The following is a 21,400-nucleotide window of genomic DNA, read 5'->3' as shown; positions in this document are numbered from 1 at the left end:
TGTTTGAGCTATTAGTGACATTTTGGAGCACATTATCATGAGATAAACTTGGCAGCTCCCAGACATAAGACATCGAGCTTACAGGGTGTGTGAAATATGTTGCACAGGTTTTCAAGTGTCATGAGGGATTATTTGTTTACAGGTGAAATAGGTTCACAGCTGCAGCTGTTCCAGGGCTTAGAAAATACCAATTCAGGACAATGCACCTGAAACCCCGCTGTCTCCTATAAACAAGTGATAAAAACTGACAAGAAAGACGAAGCAAACATTCAAAATATTATTTCTTCTTGTCTGCCAAAAACACAATTTCCCAACAACTATGGACCTTGCAATGTGCATGTATGCTGACTGACTAAGCAAATCTTTAAAAATGGAAGCAGAAAGAAGAAAAAAGCAGAAAGTCTGTGGAACTATGAAATGCCCTGAATTGAACATGAAAAAAAAAGCCTTTTTTAATTCTGGATTAATCATTTGATAATTTAATTTCTACAGTGTCAAGAAACACTTAAGAATGCAAGGTTGATTTTTTTTTAAATTCACACATCAGTCTAAAAACCCAAGGACATTTTATTTAGAATCTTATAAAACAAAGAAGAGTAACAAACCTCACATTTAAGAAGTAAGTAAAAAGTACAAGAAAATAACCAGAAAATGAATAAAAACAAACGGTAGGAGCATCAACTGACGGGCTTCGAATGAGAGCACATCAATTATTGCTTTATTGTGCTTATTCTGTGGCATATATGCAGTGCATTCACACTTTATGAAGGTAAAGAAACATAGAGTTCCTGTCATTGATGGAGCATATCCTGCTGAAACTCAGTGAGACGGTGAATGCTGCTCATAACGTCACTTGATGCTCATTCATCTGTTCTATAAACCAACCACGCAACTTTTCATTTCAATCTTTCTTCTAAAACTGCAGCTCTATGAATCGGCCAAATACATGCCTGGAGTGGAGTTATTTTCATCCATGACAAAGGACGAGCTTTGTCTGTAAATGTAGGTGAGGAGGGAGAGGTCGATGGAGGATTAGCATGTGGGGGGGAGATGGAATGATGATTTAAACCTCTCATGGCTTCACAAAAACTGGACCAAACATTCACACACACACACACACACACACACACACACACACACACACACACACACACACAAACAGGTTCACCTCTAAATACGGGCTATAAAAGAAATAAACTATGTGTCCTGCAGTGAGTTATTCAATGTGGTTTCTCACTTCAAAACCTCACAGCGCTTCAGCCCTCATAGCAAATGCCACATCCTGCTTCTCTGCTGTCTTCAAGACGATAACACCCTTTTGCAAAATATTCCTTGTGCAACCAAGTTTTCCTTTAAAAATCTCGGTTAGATTAACCTGCATGGTTCAATTTAAATTTAGAGTTGCAATAATATGTCTTTTGGCCTCTTGGGTTAAAATATCCCAAAACCAGCTATAAAAATATCTGGCTTTATAGCTGCTTTATGTTTTCTCTTGTTTATCTCATTTTAGTTCATCTGCTGTTAGGGTCTTAACAATCAAATCAACATAAAGAACTGGCGGTCTCCTAGTTGACAGTTGTGTCGCCTCAAGTCACCTGTGTCTAAGCCAAAAAGTTGCACATGAACACACTGCAAAGACCACAACCAGTGGCCATCTAACACGTAAGTGCTGAACAATAAGTCTCCATATCAGCAGATGGCGGTACTCTGTGTTTAACACTCAAAATGGGAAACTGGAAGACTGTTGTGACACTAGTTAGCCAGTTAGCACATAAATGACACAATCCAATGTTAAAAGAACAAAGCGTATTTACCATGGGCCAGTGAAAAATAAGACAAAACATCACGTTTCTGCTAAAGCGCTCATTGGCTAAAAAGATAAATAAAATGAAAAAGTTACCAATATATTGTGTATATTTTGATTTCACACCCTCTTGACCTTAGTTTTTTTACTTTCCTCACTTCCATTTTTCTTCCCATGCACTGAACTCTACGGTCAATCTGAGTGATTTTATTCACAGATGGGCTCCAACATCCAACGGCAATTCAGCCTGCTGAATCGGCTGAAAATAAGCCAACGAAGGCCGACTATGTGGTACACACTGCAAAAACTGGGGTGACATACCAGCTTAGGTATCAGGTCCTTTATACAACTATAAATGAGATTCCTGCAATTGAATCACACTGTAAATAAAATGTAAAAAAAATGTATCCTAAAGCCAATACTACAAGAAAAATGGGGCTAAAAGCTTCAGATTTGGAGGTAATTATCTGGCTTCTACTGTCAGCAAGTGACAGCTTTCACATTACAAACAGCCGACTGATTAATCATTAATATACAGAGGAAATATTGATCATTGCAGCTTTAAATATCGGTTGGATTGATATGATCCATTTACCATGTGGATGTGCATGACCACATTATGTTACATTCCACAACATACCAGCACAACCATAAACCAACTTCTTATCTCCCAGCTGACAAGAGGTCTATCTTTAGTTTCTTTTGTTGGCACTAATCAACGTTTTGTTCCACTTCCACAGAAGCGCGACATCCTCTCTGCGTTTTACAAAGCATAGGAAGTGGGGCAGCTTTTTAGAGAGGAAGAGGGGGGCAGTGATCAGGGGTGTGTCTGTGCTCATCATTGTGAACGAGACACAATCCTCTTATGATAGACCTAAATAACCAGCCGGGGGTTACTGTGGGCACAGTGTTGGTTATGGAGGTCAAAGGATAGTTATTATTAACATGACTAAGTCCAGGGGGAGAGGGAGCAGCTGGAGCCAAGATTTCCGGCTGACAACACCGCGTCTACGGGCACGGTACACTGGCAGATGAAGTACTGTACATGTGGATCGATGCCATCCGCCCACACTGAAGGGCAGCACAGAGGATGGAGTCACTCTGAGTCACCGGCAAATCATGTGTCATGTTCCTAATTTCTGGACAAAGACAGCGAAGTCTGACGGTTTAAAAACCCTTTCTTCTTCAGTTTAAGATTATTTATGCATACAGTATGATCCTTTATAACAAGCCTCAGAGGACAATACAAACAGAACAAAGAGAACAACAACCAAACTTGTCAGACCAGGGAAGAAAACCTTAACCCTTTGAAAGTTTGGACAAAGCTCTGTAGGACGTTTAATGTGACAGCAGCTTCTCTGTAATATAGTAAACAAGCTAATTACGCTACCGACGGACCGGCAATGTGCGACAACATTTTTTGCCAACAACTGATATCAAACAAAAGCAGGAAAATGTGTTGGATAAAGTTGCTGTGAGCTGTAAATTCACCACTTCTAAGCCGAAGAGAGAAGATTACCTTTTTCAGAGCCTCACAGTGCGTGAGAGTATCGTGACAGTCAAGAGCACTCTGTCCGCCACAAAGTCTGGGCTACCAAAAAAAAAAAAGACTGCTTAACTTGAAGCAATCTCTGTCGACTGAGAAGTCTCTGATGGTTTCCAATCTCCGACTCTCAGGGGGCAGCCCTAGAAACAAATAACCCATTTACAATCACTTAAATTTAAACAGACTGGTTACTCATTAGTAGACAAACGCAGCCTATTCCCCAGATTTTTTTCTGTGGTTATGGTCTAGCTTCTCCGTAGTGATACATGGCTCAGGTAAGCAGCGCTCAGCCCCGCTATCTCTTGTGTGTTTAAGAAAGAATGACAAAGAAAAAGGGAAAGAGAAAGGGGAAGGTGGACTATTGCACATAACTTGTTAATAACGTGACATTACTTGGCGTGAGCCTCCAATTGAACAGCCAACAGTTTAGGCAATTTCAGCTTGCTTTCCTGGAAATACGGCAATTGTTTTTCCATCCTCGAAATCAATCAATACAATCACAGAAATTTAGTTAGTAGTAGTTTAGTTAATATTTAGTCTTGTCCAATACCGTGCCACTGCAACACTTTGTATGCCTTGATAATCAAATTGAAGCAGATATCTCAACTTAACAGAAGGTGCTTTCCCTAGTAACAAATTACTTTTATATGTAGTAGTAGTACAAACTAGAATTTGCAGTAGTAGTGGAAAAGTAGCTGTTTCATCGATAGTATTAGTAGTACCAATAGTGCTGGTAGAAAAAGTACTATTAGTAGCACGAGTAGTAGTTGAAGTTGAAACAGTGGTTTTATTAGAAGCAGGAGCAGCAGTAGTAGTAAAGTACCAGTCATGGACACATTTAAAATCACAGATTTTTGTTACATTATTCACCCTCTTCACTAACATTTACTTAAAGGTTGATATGTAAAAATCTGTTCTCAGGATCTCTCGCTCATTCTTCTGGTGTTTTTTCAAACAGATCTCTTATCAGTCGCCCTCGAGGCAGTGATGTCATGATACACTCAGGCCCCTGAGTCTAGACGGTCACATAGAAACCTCAGATCAAAGAGATACTCATACACTGGATTTATTGATTTATGCCGTGTCAGTTTCACTGAGTTTTCTTTGGACACAGTGTTTGCCAAAAGGAAATCAGCTGAAGTAATTAATAAATTGTTAAAACAGCATCAATCCATTCTGTAAGCAACTTCTTCCCATCAGTTTCATGTCTTTTTGCTTCCACATAACCTAGCTCCTGTTGGGTATTTCAGATGAGCATGCATTACATATGTTAATCCAGAATCGGGTTGCACTTGACTGGCGGATTTTTGAAAATTCCTCAGAATTTTTGTTGCTGCTGTTTAAATTCCTCTTGATGCAAATTTAAAAAACACACTACAGCAGAGCACATCTGCTTTTGTTTCATGTTATGTTGTGTAGCATAAAAGAATGACAGCTGCAATGGCAATAAATGAACATTGAACATGCTCCTACAGTGTTGGAGGTCAACCCAACCTCAAACCACTTGATAACAAAGAATTTGTTTCTCCTGTGTGATACCTCTGCAACATCCAAATCAAAGCAGTGCAGGCTGAGACAATATACACCAGATGTATATTGCACACACAGAGAATGGTTTGTCCTATCACTGTCCTTAATAGATTCTTTGTTGAGCTGTGCGGACAGGTGCCGACTTGTCCATGATAGAACAAACATGGCGGTTTAACCCACGGCCACAGAGGAAAGCACAAACTTGTTAGTTAAAATAACATTTAGACTGAAACAGGGAGTAGCAGGATGAGTTAGTAATTCGCTGACTATGCATAAAAGAAGCAAAAGTTGAAATGTTTTGTCACAAGCTTGAATGACTTATACCATGTGATTCATAAACCACAAGTCTTAAATAGGCTGCATGATAAAAGGCACAAAGAGTGTGATCGTGTGTGTGTGTGTGTGTGTGTGTGTGTGTGTGTGTGTGTGTGTGTGTGCCTGTGAGATTCTCTGTGCAAACCTGAGGGGACGTCTAGTCTTGTTTACATAGAGCCGGTGGCTTGTATCACCGCAGATGATGATTGGGTTACAGTGAATGTTTGTGTTTCTACCTTGCTGAAAGCTACGCAGAGATCCTGTATCGTCATCAGAGATACAAAAGAACTACAGTTAAGGTATCACATACACACAGCGCCGTTTGAGAGTCTACTTAGACACACTGCGCAGTGAAGATACAGATAAATGAGAACACAAACTAAGCAGGAAGTCAGATCAAGTGGACTCTCACTTAATGATTCATTTCCTGTTAGATTTGCCACTCCAAAATGTACAGCATGCAGTCAGCAGGACTGTGCATTATACAGGAGGAGACTGAAGCAAACAGACAGGCTGGGTACGCCCGCTGCCTCCAATCGATACCAGTCCCCGTTAATTCAGAGGGATCCCCCGCTTCACAATCAGGGGATTTTCCATCAATACAGCAATTAAAAAACAGAAAAACAAAGTTTGTAGAAGACATCTTTATGTGTAAAGTTCTGTAACAGGACTGATATTGACATGAGTTTTAACAACATAATATAAAAGAGTCTGCTGAGCGTAAATGATTCTAAAAAAAACCCTAAAAAAAACAGATTCCATTTAATTAAGACATTCTTTAACTCATTACCATTTTTTTTCATTGATTATTCATATACTGTCCATTGATGGCAACTAGAGTTGATTATTCTTCATTGGACAACTGTTTATAGGGAATTATTCTGTCTGTGGCCACACCATCGCCACACCATCCTTTCTTTGTTACCTTGTTTCCTGCGTAGCCGCTGAATGTTTGCAAGTAAATCATACGATATAAACATTTCTTGCAATAAAAGTTTCAACTGGGTGGTAGTGCCTTTTTTTACATTAAGTAATGTGTATCGTCATCTCATTCATGCACTTTATTCATGCTTTCCTGACTCGGCTGAAACAACCGTCTTTGTGAGGAAGCTAATCAATAGAAATGCCGTCTAATGGCCTCCATCATCAATAATACAGCGAGGCTGTGAATTTGGCCTCTACAATCAGCATCTCAGAGAGCTATCTGTTTATTAATATCCCTCTGTATTTATTTCATCATATGAGTTGGTGACTGTGCACTCACAATGTAACGTAAATAAAACACTAAAAAAAAGATCCGTACTGCTCATATGGTGCTGCAATCTATGCAATGGATGCCATGTGGTTATCAGCTCAGATACAGAGTCCACTTTAATAACATGCAGACTGTTCTGCCTCAAAAAGCCAAACAGCTCTTTGGTTAAATATCTAAGGGTGGATTCTGCTTTTCATGACCGCTGTGCACATTTCTGACAGGAAATGGCAGCTTTTAAAAACGACTCTCAGGAACTTGCAGCCAGTGAAAGAAAAAGAAATGGGAAAGCTGACTGAAATTTACTGCTCTGCTTAATTAAAGCATCAGCATGGAAAATCACTCTCTGGTTAAAAAGGTTTCTTGCTGTTTGCATTCATAGAAATCCTTTAATTTGGTAGAAATTGTTCAAAAAATGTCCCCAGAAGTGGACTCAAGTTTAATCTGCAGCATTATTATGATACAGTGAATGTTGTTTTCAGATTACAGCCCCTGTGATTCATCATCTGATTTAATGAGACATTGTTCATCAAATAAATGCAGGAAAAGGATTACATGAGGAATTTGCTCTTACGTCCAGATTCGCAGTAACAAACTAACAAATTCCTCTGTATTCTCTCCTCGAGACACAAAAACAGGAAATTCTCACGCTTGCACAAAGCAGAGACACTCGTGCATTTTCCTGCTTCAGCATGATTCAAGCTGCCTGATTGATGGAATCATCAGCGGCCGTGGTTGAGAGGGGTGATGTCAGTGGACACATAATGCAGCCTCTGCATTTACGGTACATTACCGGACAAGCTGAAAGCCTGAGATGGAGCTCAAGTCTCCTCAGTTTGAGCACCTTTGCCCAGAAGTCAGTGGAGGACTTAAAGTGGCAAAACAACATCATCACCTTTCAAAATACACCTTCACAGAAAAGCTTTAGTGTCATTTGATATCATATGAGGGACAAGACAATCATCAGTATGTGCTTTAAGGGAGAGCAGGGACAAAAGTATCAGGGACGGGTACAACACAGACCTTTACTCAAGCCTCATGCTGACTGTGAGGTTTTTGCAATCTTACAAGTTTAGTGCAGCTACACTCTGTGGCATGGATCTTAATAAACTTGGGTATGACTTCAAGTTTGATGTATACAGACAACAACAATTACACATACTGAATACTACATACTTACGTCCGTCAACGTCAACACGCATGAAAAACACATTGTCAGTGTGCATCGTCCATCTACGCTGCTACAGTGTTGGTAAACTACAAATCAAGCCCTCGCTATAAAGGCATTCATGTGTGTTGAAAAAAGTCTGAAGATGAGGAGGAGGAGAATGTGGATGCGGTCAAAGCTGGGGAAAAGAGGCCAACCTGGCATGCCAATTTTGCAACAAGAGTTTAAAGTAAGTATTAGCATCTACTAGCATTACTGATCAGTGTGTCGTTTCATGCTGCATTTCTATTGGTTGGTTAGCTGCTAACAGCAGACACACAGTGAGATTCTCATCCCAAAATTTCTGACACTGTCAGAATTTTATCCCAGGCTATCTTTGAGCACATAACCATGACAACAGCCACCCTTGAACCTCTCACTATGAGACGCAGGACCACCGTTTTAGAGCCACAACCAAAGACGACATTAAACATAGAAAAATGATTTGTGAGGAGCATGCTCATTTGCTTGGAGGATTAACTGAAGCATTAATGAACTTTATATGCCAGATATATCAAGTATTTATTTGTTTTGTGGTCCCCGCAGAGAGGGCCACAAAGTCTGATTGCATCTGATTTATTTATCCAAAATTTTGAAAAACAGCTGGTATATGTAATGGAAATCTGCATGTTGCTCAATAAAATTCAGTTACTCTAAATAAATGCATCTTTGTGCAAAGAGGGAAATACTAAAAAGTTATACTTCCATAAAAAAAACTGCAAAACAACAAACATTAGAAAAAGACTATTATGTTGCACTGGACAGCAGGACACTAACTACACATTTAACACAGCAGAAGGTGGAGAAAACTATCAAGAAAGTAAGAAAAATAGAGAAAACTCAACTTTTTGCCTTCACATCACAGTTACTTGTAAGAATGTGTTGAAAATGTTTTAACCTTTAACCCACTGTCGCGCCTGCTGGATGTAGCACACTGTAGAAGTTTCACAGACTGCTGGCAGTATGAAAAGTTACGTAAATCTGAAAGTCGTAGTCAAAGGTTAGACTCCTGTCCTTTCTGTGATTGAGGTCATTTTTTAAAAAGACTGCACATTAACATAAACTGGGTATAATGCACAGCACAAGTATGCAAGTAAAAACTTCAATATGATGTCCCTACACTTTGCAAAGGTCTTATATTTTATTACTTCAGTATGTAGGTGGACCAACCCAGTAGCAGTGGGTGGTAAAGGGTTAACCCTTTGAAGTCTGTGAAAATTGGCTTGATTTCTGTCAAAAACATGAAAACAAGTTTTTGAGCCACGAATGAAGAAATTATACAAATATTAGCAAAATAAATGGAACAAAAGTATAAGGAAAATTAGTTTTAAAAGAAAGAAAGAAAAAAAAGCGAAAACCAAGTAAATGACCTGGGAAAAACTATTAAAAATTATAATTTTATAAGATTTTAATATAAATATGTAATTATGGAAATTAGAAATATAGTTTTCCCTAACTTTTTTCTTTTCCCCAGACATTTTTCCCTATCTTTTTAAAGGTAATTCTCAAAATCTACTAATTTCTTTCAATTTGTGGAACATTTCTTACCATGTTGCTGATTGCCTTTACCCCCATGTTTTAAAAAGAAATTGCGCCAATTTGCTCAGGCTTTAATGGTTTAACTACAGTAGCTCCAGGTTTCTAAGGGTTAAAAGAATGCCAGCCTGAGGCATCAACACAGTTACTGAAGTTAATTGTCTGACCCCTCTTAAAATAAGTTTGGATATTTGGCTTTTTTTAATGTTGATTTACCTTCTTACACATTTAAAAAACACTTTACTTGAAGCGATAGGTTCATTATCAGCGTTTTCAGTTACTTATGATCTTTTTGTGCAGAGTACTGAAACACACTGTGGTTTTCACTTTTTTGCAGGTGTGAAATCAGATTTACAGTAATGAAACTGGCTGGACAGACCACCAGTAAAAACAACAGACACTTTTCATGTTCTTACAGCTGACGCAAACAATCAGTCAACATCAAAATCTCTCCACGTGCTCTTTTCAGAAGCTTTCCTGCTGTCTGTATACGCTCCAAGGACGGCCCTCATTCACCGCTACTTGGTTTAATTTGGGAAAGACGCCTCGTGTCAGGTAGAGACTGTCCCCAGTCGTGTGACCTTACAGTGTGACAGAGATCAGCGGGAGTTGTGACCTCTGTGTAACGCCATCTGCTTCAGGTCAGCCTTTGCATGACGGCAAATTAATCTCACTATGTACCTTCCTGGATCTGTTATTGATGTTCTGGAACGGCATGGCAATTTACGTTTCTTGTATGCATTCCGTCTTTTCCGAATTTGCGTGTGTTTTCACAGGACATGTCGAGTTTATGCTCTTAAAATACATACAGTCCTTCAAAAGACACCTAAAAAGTACCCAAAAGTCTTCCATGTCAAGTTTATTTCTTTAGGTTTAGGCAACAGAATCACATGGTTAGGTTTAAGAAAAAAGCTCTTTATATTACAGTACTTGCTGGCAGTGTTACAAACCTCCCCTACCTGATTCATGCCACACCGCTGCAAAAGGAGCTTCGGTGCGTCGGCCACTGATAAGGCAACGGTATTTCGCGGTTTCGCCACTGCCTCTCAAACTGACATCACACCATCACAAAAGGTGCGTCAAATTCTGATGTCGGCATCACAGATAAAGTGGCGTCAGCATCTTTCCAATATATGCCAATAAGGCTCCTAATGAACACTCCAAGGGGGGTGGTGGTGGTGGATAGACTCAACAAACCACAGGCTTTTACCTGAGATCCCAGTATTCACTTCCAGTATGAATGTAGAGCCAAACTATGATTTTTTTTTTGGAAACCAAACCATCTGCTTCTATTTCCTAAACCTAACCACCTGCGCTCTTGTTGCCTAATCTTAACCATGTGCTTTTGTTGACATCCTGGCACTGGTTGACATCCCAGAACATCAACAACAGATGCAGGAGGATACCCAGAGTGTAAAATACGTATGTGATATGCAACGACTTGCAACGTGTTGCATATTATGCGAAAGTATCAAAACTCCAAAGGTCGATACATTCACCTGCATCAACTCAAAAGTACTGCAGAAAGAAGTATACTGCCCATCACAGTAAGTGAGGGAGACAGGTGTCATCTTTTCTCTGCTATTTTACGCACACAAAATAAATAAATCGTAAAATCGGTGTTGTACATTCCCTACAGTTGCCAGAAATCACCTGCTCGTCGCTGCACTTTTCCAGGAGCCCTCTTTATTTACTGTCCTTGTCAGTTAACATACCTCTGGGCCAGACTCCCTCTGAAAAAGTGCTTTAGTTAAAGTTGATAGCACCCTCCATTATCAGACAAGAATCCCCGCAAGGATCGCTGCCACACAATAGATTCTTTGTGTACCTCCATGGCAACTCCAAAAGCTGCTCTCCACCTTGCTAACCTACTTTACCCCTCATTATTCCCACAAGTTTGTCTGAGATGTTGGTGCTATGAGTTTTTAATGTCCCCTCACTCTGTTAAACATGACTGAATAAAAGAAAATGCATTTTGATAAAGCCACATATTTTCGTGGCCATAATTTTAAAAACTTGTCCATTACTTTTCAAAGATGCCATTTTTTTCTTGCCCAGTGTGTTTTTAACATATCAGATTCAACCTCTGTCAAGACATAATTTTAGCGTACCGCATGATGTGCTTAAGGACTGTCAGAAATGTGAAAATCAATGATAATTACTGTTTTCAGTTTCTGGCTGTGTTATAAACTATGTCCTTTTGGTGATTTCTAAAGGCAACATGCCAGTCAAAAATTGAATAAAATAAATAAATAAATAAACAAACATTGCCCCCATTTTTCCATTGCCAAAAACATTAACGAAAAAAATGTCTTTAAAATCTGCTTTTCTTAAAAATATATTTTTTTTAAAAATCGCGAAAATACTTTCAGTTTTCAGTTTAAAAAAAAAAAAAAAAGCCAACACATTGGGGGGAAAAAAATCTTTAAAAAAAAATCTTTTTTTAAGTTTACTATAAAATAAAAACAAAATGAAATAAAAAGACAAAGAAAAAAATCGCCAAAATTTGTTATGTTTTCCTTTAAAATCGCCAATAATAATAGTAATAATAATACAGATAATAATAATAATAAAAGAAGAAGAAAAAACTGCATAATTGTGTTTATAAAACAAAAGCACATTGTCTTTTGAAAAGGGCAATCTTTTATAAATTCTCTAATTTATTACATGAATATAACCAAATTTATTAAACACAACACATTTCCATGATTTTTCCAAAACTTTCAATCATTTACTAGTCCCATGACTTTTCCATGTCTGAAAAATGTGCAAAAAGCCATGCAGTGTGTAACACCTGTTGTTCTGCCTTTTCAAAAATGTTTCTCAACAACATCCCCAAACAATGTCAAGGGTTGGTCAAAAACCAAACATGCTGCAAGAAGCAGGATGTGGGTTTGAAACAATCCAACTGCGGAGCAGCACCAAACGGCACAACAACAGAGTCCACGGCGGCTGCTCGTGTCATGTGTTGGGTGGAAACGCTGCGTCCACTCCCAGCGCAGCAACACCAAAATCCGGGACCAAATCTTCCACACAATAATTAACCACTGACACAACCACGCGGCTTGTATCTATCCTTCCTCGTGCCCACCTTCACGGAGGAAAAGTTTATTTAGGCAGCGTCGATCGTTCCCCGCGCGCCCTTCTGAACCAGACACGCTGGCAACATTTTCCTCTCCACAAAAACACACTGAAGCACAGCTTACCTTTGTACTGCAGCGAGTTGCCGGTTCGTATTTTCACAGTTCCGCTGATGGACTCTCCCGGACCGTAAACCACCTTGTTGTTGGCAAAAGTGATATCAAATTCTTGAAGCTTCCCCATGGCTCCGCTCCGCTGCTCCGCCGCTGCGCTCTGCGTCTCTCGATGCTGCTGCGCTCTCACCTGCTGCCGCCCGCGAGCCCCCCCTCAGAGACCAGTGACGTCACTTTCAACCCGTTGAAAGTAATGGGAGGGATGATGACCGATGTTACCCTGCGGATGATACACACATCACGCTCAGCAGTCGTGGGGTCATTCAGGGTAAAATTCTCATTAACCTCTGAAAAAAATGTTTTATTGCAGACCTCAAACTGTATAAATCATAAAAAATAAAATAAACACAACTATGATAAAAATGACAAAAAATCAGTGTTTTGATTTAATAAACGTATTTCACCTTAAAGACTGAACTACTATACTTCTATCTTCTTCTATCTTTCTGCTATATGTTTGTTAATTATATATTTCTATAGGCTATTTTTACTGTAAACATACTACACACTGTCTGTGTATTACAATTGTCCCTCGCAACTTTCAAATATGGGAAAAGTACTTGGGATTATTTTATTTTTCATTTAGGCTATTTAATTTGTATTTTTGTTATACTTTTTTTAATCCTTATTTAGCTTTCAATAACCTTTTTTTACTCCTGCTTCTGACTCTTGAGCTGCTGTGTCTTATTTTATTTTATTTTTTGGTTCGACTGATTCCTCTTTGTTTATAAATGAATAAATTAATTATTTAAAAAAACAATGAGAAATGTGCTCAAGATATCACTACCAAACACTGTTTTAGAATATTTTTTTTCACATTTTACAAACAGCTTATTTATTTTTCTTTTCTTTAAATTTGTAAACCTCTTATTTATTTATTTATTCTTAAGGGGAACTAGTAGGCTATCATAATAGAAAATAGAAAATGTAGCCCCTTTTCTTAACTTTAAGTTCCTATGGGTGCATACAGCTCGAATCCAGAACATTCAGCAGAGTGGAAATATGTTAGTGTGGAAGTTCACTCAGTCAAACAGCTGTCTCAGTTTACATTATAACAATAATATCCCCCCAAAAAAACAGGAACACCGACACAAAAAAGCTGCTTCTGAATGCAGATTAGCAGTGTCACAGTTCCTGTTTGTTAATGTTAGGAGCATATTTTTTGCTTTTAGGAGACAAGAAATCATCATGCATGAATTAGCATGAAAATGTCACACAAAACTTCCCATGGGTCACACACTTTGCATTTCTGCGTGCACTTCCTGTCTCTGAAAGCACTTCCTGTCTATAACTGTACTTCCTGTCTGAATGTGCAGCATCAGCGGCAGGAGCAGATGTGAAAGTTGTGATGGCTGCTGCAGAAAAAAATCCCAAAATACAGGATATGTACTATCTTCACATATAATCATGGAGCTTTATTATGTTGCATGTACCAAAATAAAGATAATCCAAAACACAGATACATTTCTCTTCTGTCTCTCCATGGCATCACTTCACCAGGCTGCTAGTATTCCTGGTAACTGCTCCAAGACAGATGTTTCCATGACGACAGACAAACACCATGGTTGCCAAGTTACTGCCTGTATCCATGGAAATCTGGTATGCGCTGGCATCTGATCTGGTCTAAAGAATCCCTCTTTTCATTTTTTTGTTTACTCATGTTGCAGAGAGCTCCCTTCAAACAGCTTGGTAATGAGTCATTTTGACACAGCGAGGAGGATCGCGTGTCAGGAAGTAGCAGGATGGGATGTTGACGCCATATGTCAGGTGCACTGAGCATCAGGCTGAAGTGACGCCATGCCAGTGATGAGAATATAATGACAAGGCAGCATCATTCATGTCTTTAATGCCTGCAAATATCTTATGTGTTATTGTTGTGGTTTAAAGCTCCAAATCAAGTCTCACCAGTCTGCTTTTTTTTAGTGCAACACAGACAGCTCTGCTGTGTTGTGACACACTGACCTTTCATCAGGTGGCTCTGACTGGTGAATTACAATTGTTTAGATGTGCAGACATGCTGAGACACAGAGATGAGAACCATACTAGTGGCTCCACCTTGTGGACAATTGTCAGAAGACAATTTATATCTGTAACTGTGATTATTGTTGTCTGAAGTAATTTTACTGCAAATCTACAGAGAATTATATTATATACGCATTGTAACAAGATGGGAATAAAACTGTGTGATACTGACAAACTTAAATATTGTGATATTTTCAAGGTCTCATAATGCTAAAAGTCATATGTATATATACTTATATATTTATATGACCAACTTGTCAAGAAATGTCCTATTTGCAAGAAATCATACCTGAAAAAAAGAGAGGAGGATTATTAGATAATAATCTTTTAAAAAAAGGAAAAAAAACAACTAACTATTTTATATTTAAAATTATGTTACAGAAAAAAATAAATAAAATAAATATATATATTTCTTTTATTTTCAGAACTATTTCTAAGTCATTTTCTGGTTTGTTTTTGGCTTGCTTTTTCCTTATCTTTCGGTAATTTTCTTGCAATTTGTTTACTTTTTTTCTGAATTTTTGGGCTTTGGCTTGTTAAGCAACTTGTTAAACCTTTAAAAGCAATAATTTAAATATAACTCAATATTACGGTAATAGCTTCTCAGACAGTATTAAATCAGATTTTTAAATATTATATTATATTGGTTATTGGTTGCGGGGGGGGGGGGGGGCGGAAACAAAAACCAAACAAGACAAACAAGTACAGCACCATTGTGTATTTAATTCATTTCATCCAAACACATGCAGGACAAGTTTTAAGAAACAATAATGTATATTAATGCCTCATAATGTGCACGTGGGCTCAGAAAAGGGGAAAAAAGTGTTATTTCCAGTCACTGCAGAGCTGCTGTACAACATATTTTATCATTTTTCTTATTTCTAAAGACATTAACAGTGCTGCCTGTGCACATAATAATTAGATAAATAATACAGAAGTAACAATAAACATCACACTCACGTCTTCTTCAAGTGTCCAAATCAGGTGAACTAACAGGCAGGTATATGTATATTTCTATTTAACAGCCTGTAATATATCCTACTCGCTTTCTTTGGTGTCTTCTAGATCAAGCAGGCAGGTGCTCGCGATGGCCCTGGTCACAGCGTACGGGTCACAGTTTGCTGCAGGCCGACGGTCCTCGAAGTAGCCCTTCTTTTCATGGCCCACCTGGCGAGGGATGCGGATGCTGGCGCCTCGGTTGGCCACTCCGGCAGAGAAGTCCTCGATTCTGGAGGTTTCATGGAGGCCTGTGAGACGCCTCATGTTGTCCTTCCCTCCACGTGGGTCATACTCACGGATGTGCTCGGCGTGTTTTTTGCTCAGCTTCTCGATGGCCTGCTCGATGTATCTGTCACCAGAGAGATTCAGGTGAGATATGGGAGGTTGATGCAGTGACATGCAAAGGATGCAAATTTCTCAACAAGTGACTGAAAAGTAGATGTGACTTAATATTTTCAGTGTATATTGACAAACAAAATTCAAAATGTTCCTGTTTGTGTAACAACACCCCACAGTCTGCTTAAAGCTACAAGAATAATATAATTTTGCCACTTGGAGGCAGCAGAAACAAGTTGTAAACACACCACTTACACCACTTTTTAGTTGATACTGTGAACTTCTGTGCAAATAATTATTTACAGAATCCAGAAAATACAAAATAACACAGACTTATAGTCATGTTTGTGGCCACCTGATGTTTGTAAGTCCAGTATTTGCTCAGTTTTTTGGGTCTCCACCAAGTCCTGAAGACCTTAGTGTCAAAAACAAAGGAGCTAAGCACTGATTTTAGGAAAAACAACTAAATACCTAAGGCTTGCTCCATTCATAACATAGTTTTTTGGACATAATAATCTCTACCACCCTCATCGCCACTGGCTGCAGCACTCTCACTCATTGCTAAACCAGTTTCAAAAATTGTTGTTCCTTATTAGTCATTTAAACATGAAACATAGGGCTCAGGCTGAAAAAAATACCAAAGCTACCCTTTAATGCATGAATTACTGCTGTCACACGTTTCAAAATACATAATTACTCACGTCAGTCCATTTTCTTCCCTCATCTGCTTGGTGCTGACATTTGTGTGGCATCCAGCACCGTTCCAGTTGCCTGTCATTGGTTTGGGATCCAGTGTTGCAACAACCCCAAAATCTTCACACACACGATGCAGCAGGAAGCGTGCAATCCACAGCTGGTCGCCCATCTCAATGCCCTCACACGGTCCCACCTGGAACTCCCACTGAAGAAGCAAAGGCAAAGAAAAAAGGAAAGTAAAGAAACTGTAGAGGGGCAGCGCCAAACTAAATACATTTTTTCCAGTTTAATGCATATTAAAGGCATTTTCTATCTACCGTACATTAAAATATTGTCAATACTCGCCTGAGAAGGCATGACTTCAGCATTGGTGCCATAGATTTTGATTCCTGCATAGAGGCAGGCCTTGTAGTGGCACTCTACAATGTCCCGTCCGTAAGCGTTGTCTGCACCCACTCCACAGTAGTAGGGTCCTTAAAGTGGGTGACATGATGAGAAGCTTGTTAGGACAAAATGTGTGTATATGTATATATATATGATTAAATGACATCTATTCTTTTCTTTTTCTTTTTATATTTTTTTTACTTTTTGTATTTGCCTAAATCCTGAATTGTTTTAAATCCGGGCTCGACCATGTAAAGCACTTTATAAATAAAGTTTATTATTATTATTTATATTATTTATGATTTAACCTGGGTTAGAGTAAGGGGTGAGAGAATAAAGACTTTGTTTTGTTCTTTTCCCTACTGAAAAATAAGACATAGAATAGGAATAATGATGACAAAAAATATATATGTATATATTATTGAGACAAACAATATATAGTAAATAGATAAAATAGACAAATAAACTAAATGCATTATTTTTATTAAATATAAATCAGTTTTACAACATTATTAATTTTAATTTTTGGGTTGCCATTTGTACAAGAAAACTTTCTAGCTCCTAAATTTACCAGGACAGGGAGCTTTTGGGTGGCCCGGTTGTGAAATCCCTGGTATTTGAATAAAATCATGAGCTGAAGAATATCCACATCAAAATTTATTTACATTATTAATATGTAAAAGTACAGATTTGATTATTCAGAATTATTTATCAGAGACTTTTATCTGCAGAATAAATGGCTTATTACACTAATTTCTAATCTTTTTGTTGGCTTATTACCAATTTAAGTAATTACTTATTAAATATCAAACCCTTTTTGAAGTATGCATACCCGGAAAACATTAGTACTCATTTACCTTGGGGTGCCGGAAATCCATTCATGGGCCAGCTAAAAGGATGTCCATCGATTCCTAAAAGTGTGTACTCCTGCTCCATCCCAAACCAGATGCAGTGCTCTTTAACCTGCTCCATCACTTTTTTGCAGCTTGTTCGATGGTTTGTTTCTGTAGAAAAACAGTGAACAACAGTTCATGAGTACGGCTGAATTTGTCTTCTTGACCTTACTAGCCAGTAAAACATAAACAGGAATGTGAAAAATGTACCTGCAGGTAGGCGGTTGTATTTGAGGACCTCACAGAGGACCAGTTTGTTGGGGTCGAGGGTGAATGGATCCCTGAACATACAGACTGGAACCAGGTACATGTCACTGTTCGAGCCTTCGGCCTGGTACGTGCTCGAGCCATCAAAGTTCCATTCGGGGACATCTGATAAGAAAACATAACCAAAATGATTATCATCAAAACATTCCTTACACGATCAAGCTCCACTATGAAATCTGACAATATCACAGACTGTTTTAGCTCTGAACTCACCAAAACAAATTTCTATTGGTGGGTACTTTGTACAGTTTCATTCCTTAGTTATTAAATCCATTGAGTTTGTTTACATAGACACCAATAACCAGTTTATGATTGGGTTTTTGAGTCTCCTGTTTATGTTTGAGCATGTAAACACCATATTCCATTTATGAGAAAGTCAAACATGCTAGCTGGACACCATATCCCAAATATGATCTTAACCGGGGTGAGCATCATAAACGGGTCATTCAAATGCATAACCGCACTCAATGATATTATTATATTATATTACACTCCATTACAAATTATTAGCAGTAAAATGTGCAGAATCACAAGGAGGAGGATTTTCTGTCAGAGAAAACAATAATAGTTTGGGGGATTTGCAAATTAAGTTTTAAAAAATAATAAGAGTTTTAATATTTTTTTTTACCAAAGATAAATTGGCCTGTTCATAAAAAGGAAAAACAAATAATTTGATTCGCAGTACACAGCTCTGAATATGCTAACTGTTACCCATGTATCCTCCTGCAATCATGTGAGCAAACACACGCTAAATAATGTAAAATTTCAAATAAAAGCTTAGTCCTGAAGAGACGCCCAGTCCCTTTTACTGGTCCGGTGTGGCTATACATTTTGACAAATAAAGGCCTGTCTCAATTAGAGGCCCGCTCACCATGCAGCTAATTTTCATAGAGGTCCTTTAGATATATAACACCGGGTTGTTAACTTAGCCAGTAGATAATGTTAGTTAGCTGCTTAGATAACGCATACAAATATAATTGTTTAAACTTTTGTCAATATGGACATACTACACACGGTTAGCTTGGTAAGATTCTCTACAATTGAATCATTCAGTTCATTTTACAGAAACCATGAGCGCCAAAGGACAAGTAATATCAGCAAAGTCAGCTGGAGAGATGCAAAAAAAGGTTTGGATTTTAGTTTGTGTCCATCTTATGAATGTTAGCTCAATACTCACTCTCACTTTTAGGAGAAGGAGAACAGCAATATCCAATAATGCAAATTAACAATTTAGGCAACATGTAAATTTGCTCATAGCCTGTCAAGTACACCATGTCTAAACTAGGAAAAATAAACAGCAACAACAAATATTTGTTCTCGAGCTGAGATGTCTCATCTGTGAGGCTGCACCAGGATGCTCTGTGTTGTTTACAATGTAGGTGTGTACTCCCATGGAGTTTCTCCCTAACAACAGAGCTGTATTATTTTTATATTTCTGAATTATTCCTTTGCTCCTTGATTACCAACCCAAACCTGTAATCCATAATCTCTGAATTTAGTGCCTCATATTTGCTCTCATATGCAAGGTTGTGAGTAGGTTGTTACTCAGGTGTCAAAGGTCTTAAATGCTTGTTAAAGGCATCTGAATGCAGCACAAGAAAACAGATATTGATCCAGGTTTAAAGGCCAACTATACCTAAAATATTAGACCATAAAAAGAGGACATTTACCCTCAATGCTCTGTGGCTCACTGTCCAGAGTTCGGGTCTTGTTGCGTAGACCCGCTCCGGTGCCGTCGATCCAGATGTAGGTGACCTGGCACTTCTCTCCCTGCGGCAGGTTCATGTACTGCTGGCGCACGGCCTTGTTGAGGCGGGAGCTCAGCGACACCGATGCCATGTTCGCCTTTAATCAGAGAGACAGAATACATTTAAAAATTATATTAAATGACATGTTAGCCCTTGCACTTATGCAGTACATTTTAAAGGGAACTAATGCACTTTTTTTCTTTTCTTTTTTTCTGTGCTGATTTCTTTATAAAGGAGAATTACTGTAAATAAATATAAAATAGGGTTAAAAAAAAACAAACAGTAACATTTGACTTCTTGTCTCTGACTTTCTTCGTCTGTAGTTTTACTTTTTTGTTCAGAACATATGGGAGTTTCATTTCACTTTTGAGCTCATTAATAGTAAAATTTAAGAGATCTATGGGTCAAACATTTTATATGAATATAATATGATCAACTTAAACGTACTGCGAGTTTCCCATTTGCACCTCATCAATTGACTGATTTTATTTTATTTTTTCCTCTTTAAAATGTGCAAAAATGTATCTATTAACAGATCCAGTTGTGGATAAGTAAGATATGTTTATCATATTATAATATTATGCTTTTTTAAAGTTCCATATACATGGAAAAAATTAAAAAGTTGCTTTTTCGTCCCTCCTGTTTCGTTCAACTAGCAAAGAACTTTGGGCTGATATTTACACTGTAGCTGAAACCTGAGAATTGAAACACAAAAACTTCTCCTCAAAATCTTGCTTATATCATTTAAAAACTCAGGCAGTTGAATCGCAACTAAAGAATGAACAAAGTTGTCCAACAAGTTGTACTTGACTCTGCATCACTTCTGGTAATAAGAAACAGACAAACCAAAGAAACAAAACAAAACAAAACAATATTTGACGGCTTAACTCAAATGATGAGACTTGTATTTATAATGATTACAAAATGTTGTTCAACAAAACATATTAAATACAATAGATTAAAATATTTATACTTACTGTGTTACAGGTGCAGTCAGCGGCAGTCAGGGGACAACTTCAAGTCAACTTCAGAGTGTGGCGTGTCTGAACCTGTGTGCGGTATTTATCCGTAATGCAAATTACCCAGATGATGATGACACAGGCTCACATGTCCTTCACGTCACATGATATTTCTGTCACTAGGTGTGTGTTTATGTGTGTCTGATTTAGAGTTCCATGGCATAAAATTATTCATCAAACAGAATGAAATCCTTCATGCCTCTGACTTTATGCAAATCTGTGACAGTGTTTGAAATACCTCTCTTTACTGGAAAAGAGACTACTTCAGCAGTACATGACACATTGTTAAGACATGTAAAACATTTAGACTCACCTCTTCTGACAAAATCAGCTGTTCCATATGTAGTAACGTAAACAAAAACAAAAAATCAAACAATGCATATCATAGCCGAGGCGTACATACACTCCCATGAGAAATTATAATGAACACCCACCTGTGACAGAGAGGCCATCTGCTGATGGTGTCTGACTGCTGTTTGCTGAGCTGAGAGTCTTGCAGCTCACTGAACACAATTAGAAGCTGCTCGTTTGTCCAGTTTCCGTCAGGTTAGCTGTCCAGAGATCAGGCAGGAGGGCAGAAATTCAACAACTC

The 21,400-nt window shown here is 38.2% G+C and overlaps 2 protein-coding genes across 2 annotated transcripts in view; both read right to left on the bottom strand.

Annotated features, from left to right (window-relative positions):
• arrdc1b (arrestin domain containing 1b) overlaps positions 1-12,532 on the bottom strand; it is a 44,357-nt gene extending 31,825 nt beyond the window's left edge. The window contains exon 1 of the mRNA XM_042508700.1: positions 12,397-12,532. Coding sequence (XP_042364634.1) covers positions 12,397-12,514 — 118 coding nt within the window. The 5' untranslated portion in view covers positions 12,515-12,532. The remainder of the gene's footprint in view (positions 1-12,396) is intronic.
• Positions 12,533-15,169: 2,637 nt separating this feature from the next.
• LOC121959432 (glutamine synthetase-like) lies at positions 15,170-20,846 on the bottom strand. The gene is made up of 7 exons (XM_042508701.1): positions 20,767-20,846; positions 19,712-19,886; positions 17,985-18,146; positions 17,739-17,885; positions 16,843-16,970; positions 16,503-16,702; positions 15,170-15,814 (listed from the first exon to the last, which is right to left on the bottom strand). The coding sequence occupies exons 2-7, from the start codon at positions 19,878-19,880 to the stop codon at positions 15,505-15,507; spliced, it is 1,116 nt and encodes a 371-aa protein (XP_042364635.1). The 5' UTR covers positions 19,881-19,886; positions 20,767-20,846; the 3' UTR covers positions 15,170-15,504.
• Positions 20,847-21,400: the final 554 nt, after the last annotated feature.

Source organism: Plectropomus leopardus, chromosome 20, assembly GCF_008729295.1.
Source record: "Plectropomus leopardus isolate mb chromosome 20, YSFRI_Pleo_2.0, whole genome shotgun sequence".
Classification (NCBI taxonomy): Eukaryota; Metazoa; Chordata; class Actinopteri; order Perciformes; family Serranidae; genus Plectropomus; species Plectropomus leopardus.
The sequence above is the reverse complement of the archived record's forward strand: the minus strand, read 5'-3'. Positions and strand labels throughout refer to the sequence as shown.

Bases quoted from the DNA above. Each gene is read 5' to 3' on its own strand.
- LOC121959432 (XM_042508701.1), bottom strand. From the start codon at position 19,880: ATGGCATCGGTGTCGCTGAGCTCCCGCCTCAACAAGGCCGTGCGCCAG. The intron at 18,147-19,711 runs GTAAATGTCCTC...TTTTCTTATCAG, and splicing joins TGAGCCACAGAGCATTGAGG to ATGTCCCCGAATGGAACTTT. The intron at 15,815-16,502 runs GTGAGTAATTAT...CTCTGGTGACAG, and splicing joins AGGGAAGAAAATGGACTGAC to ATACATCGAGCAGGCCATCG.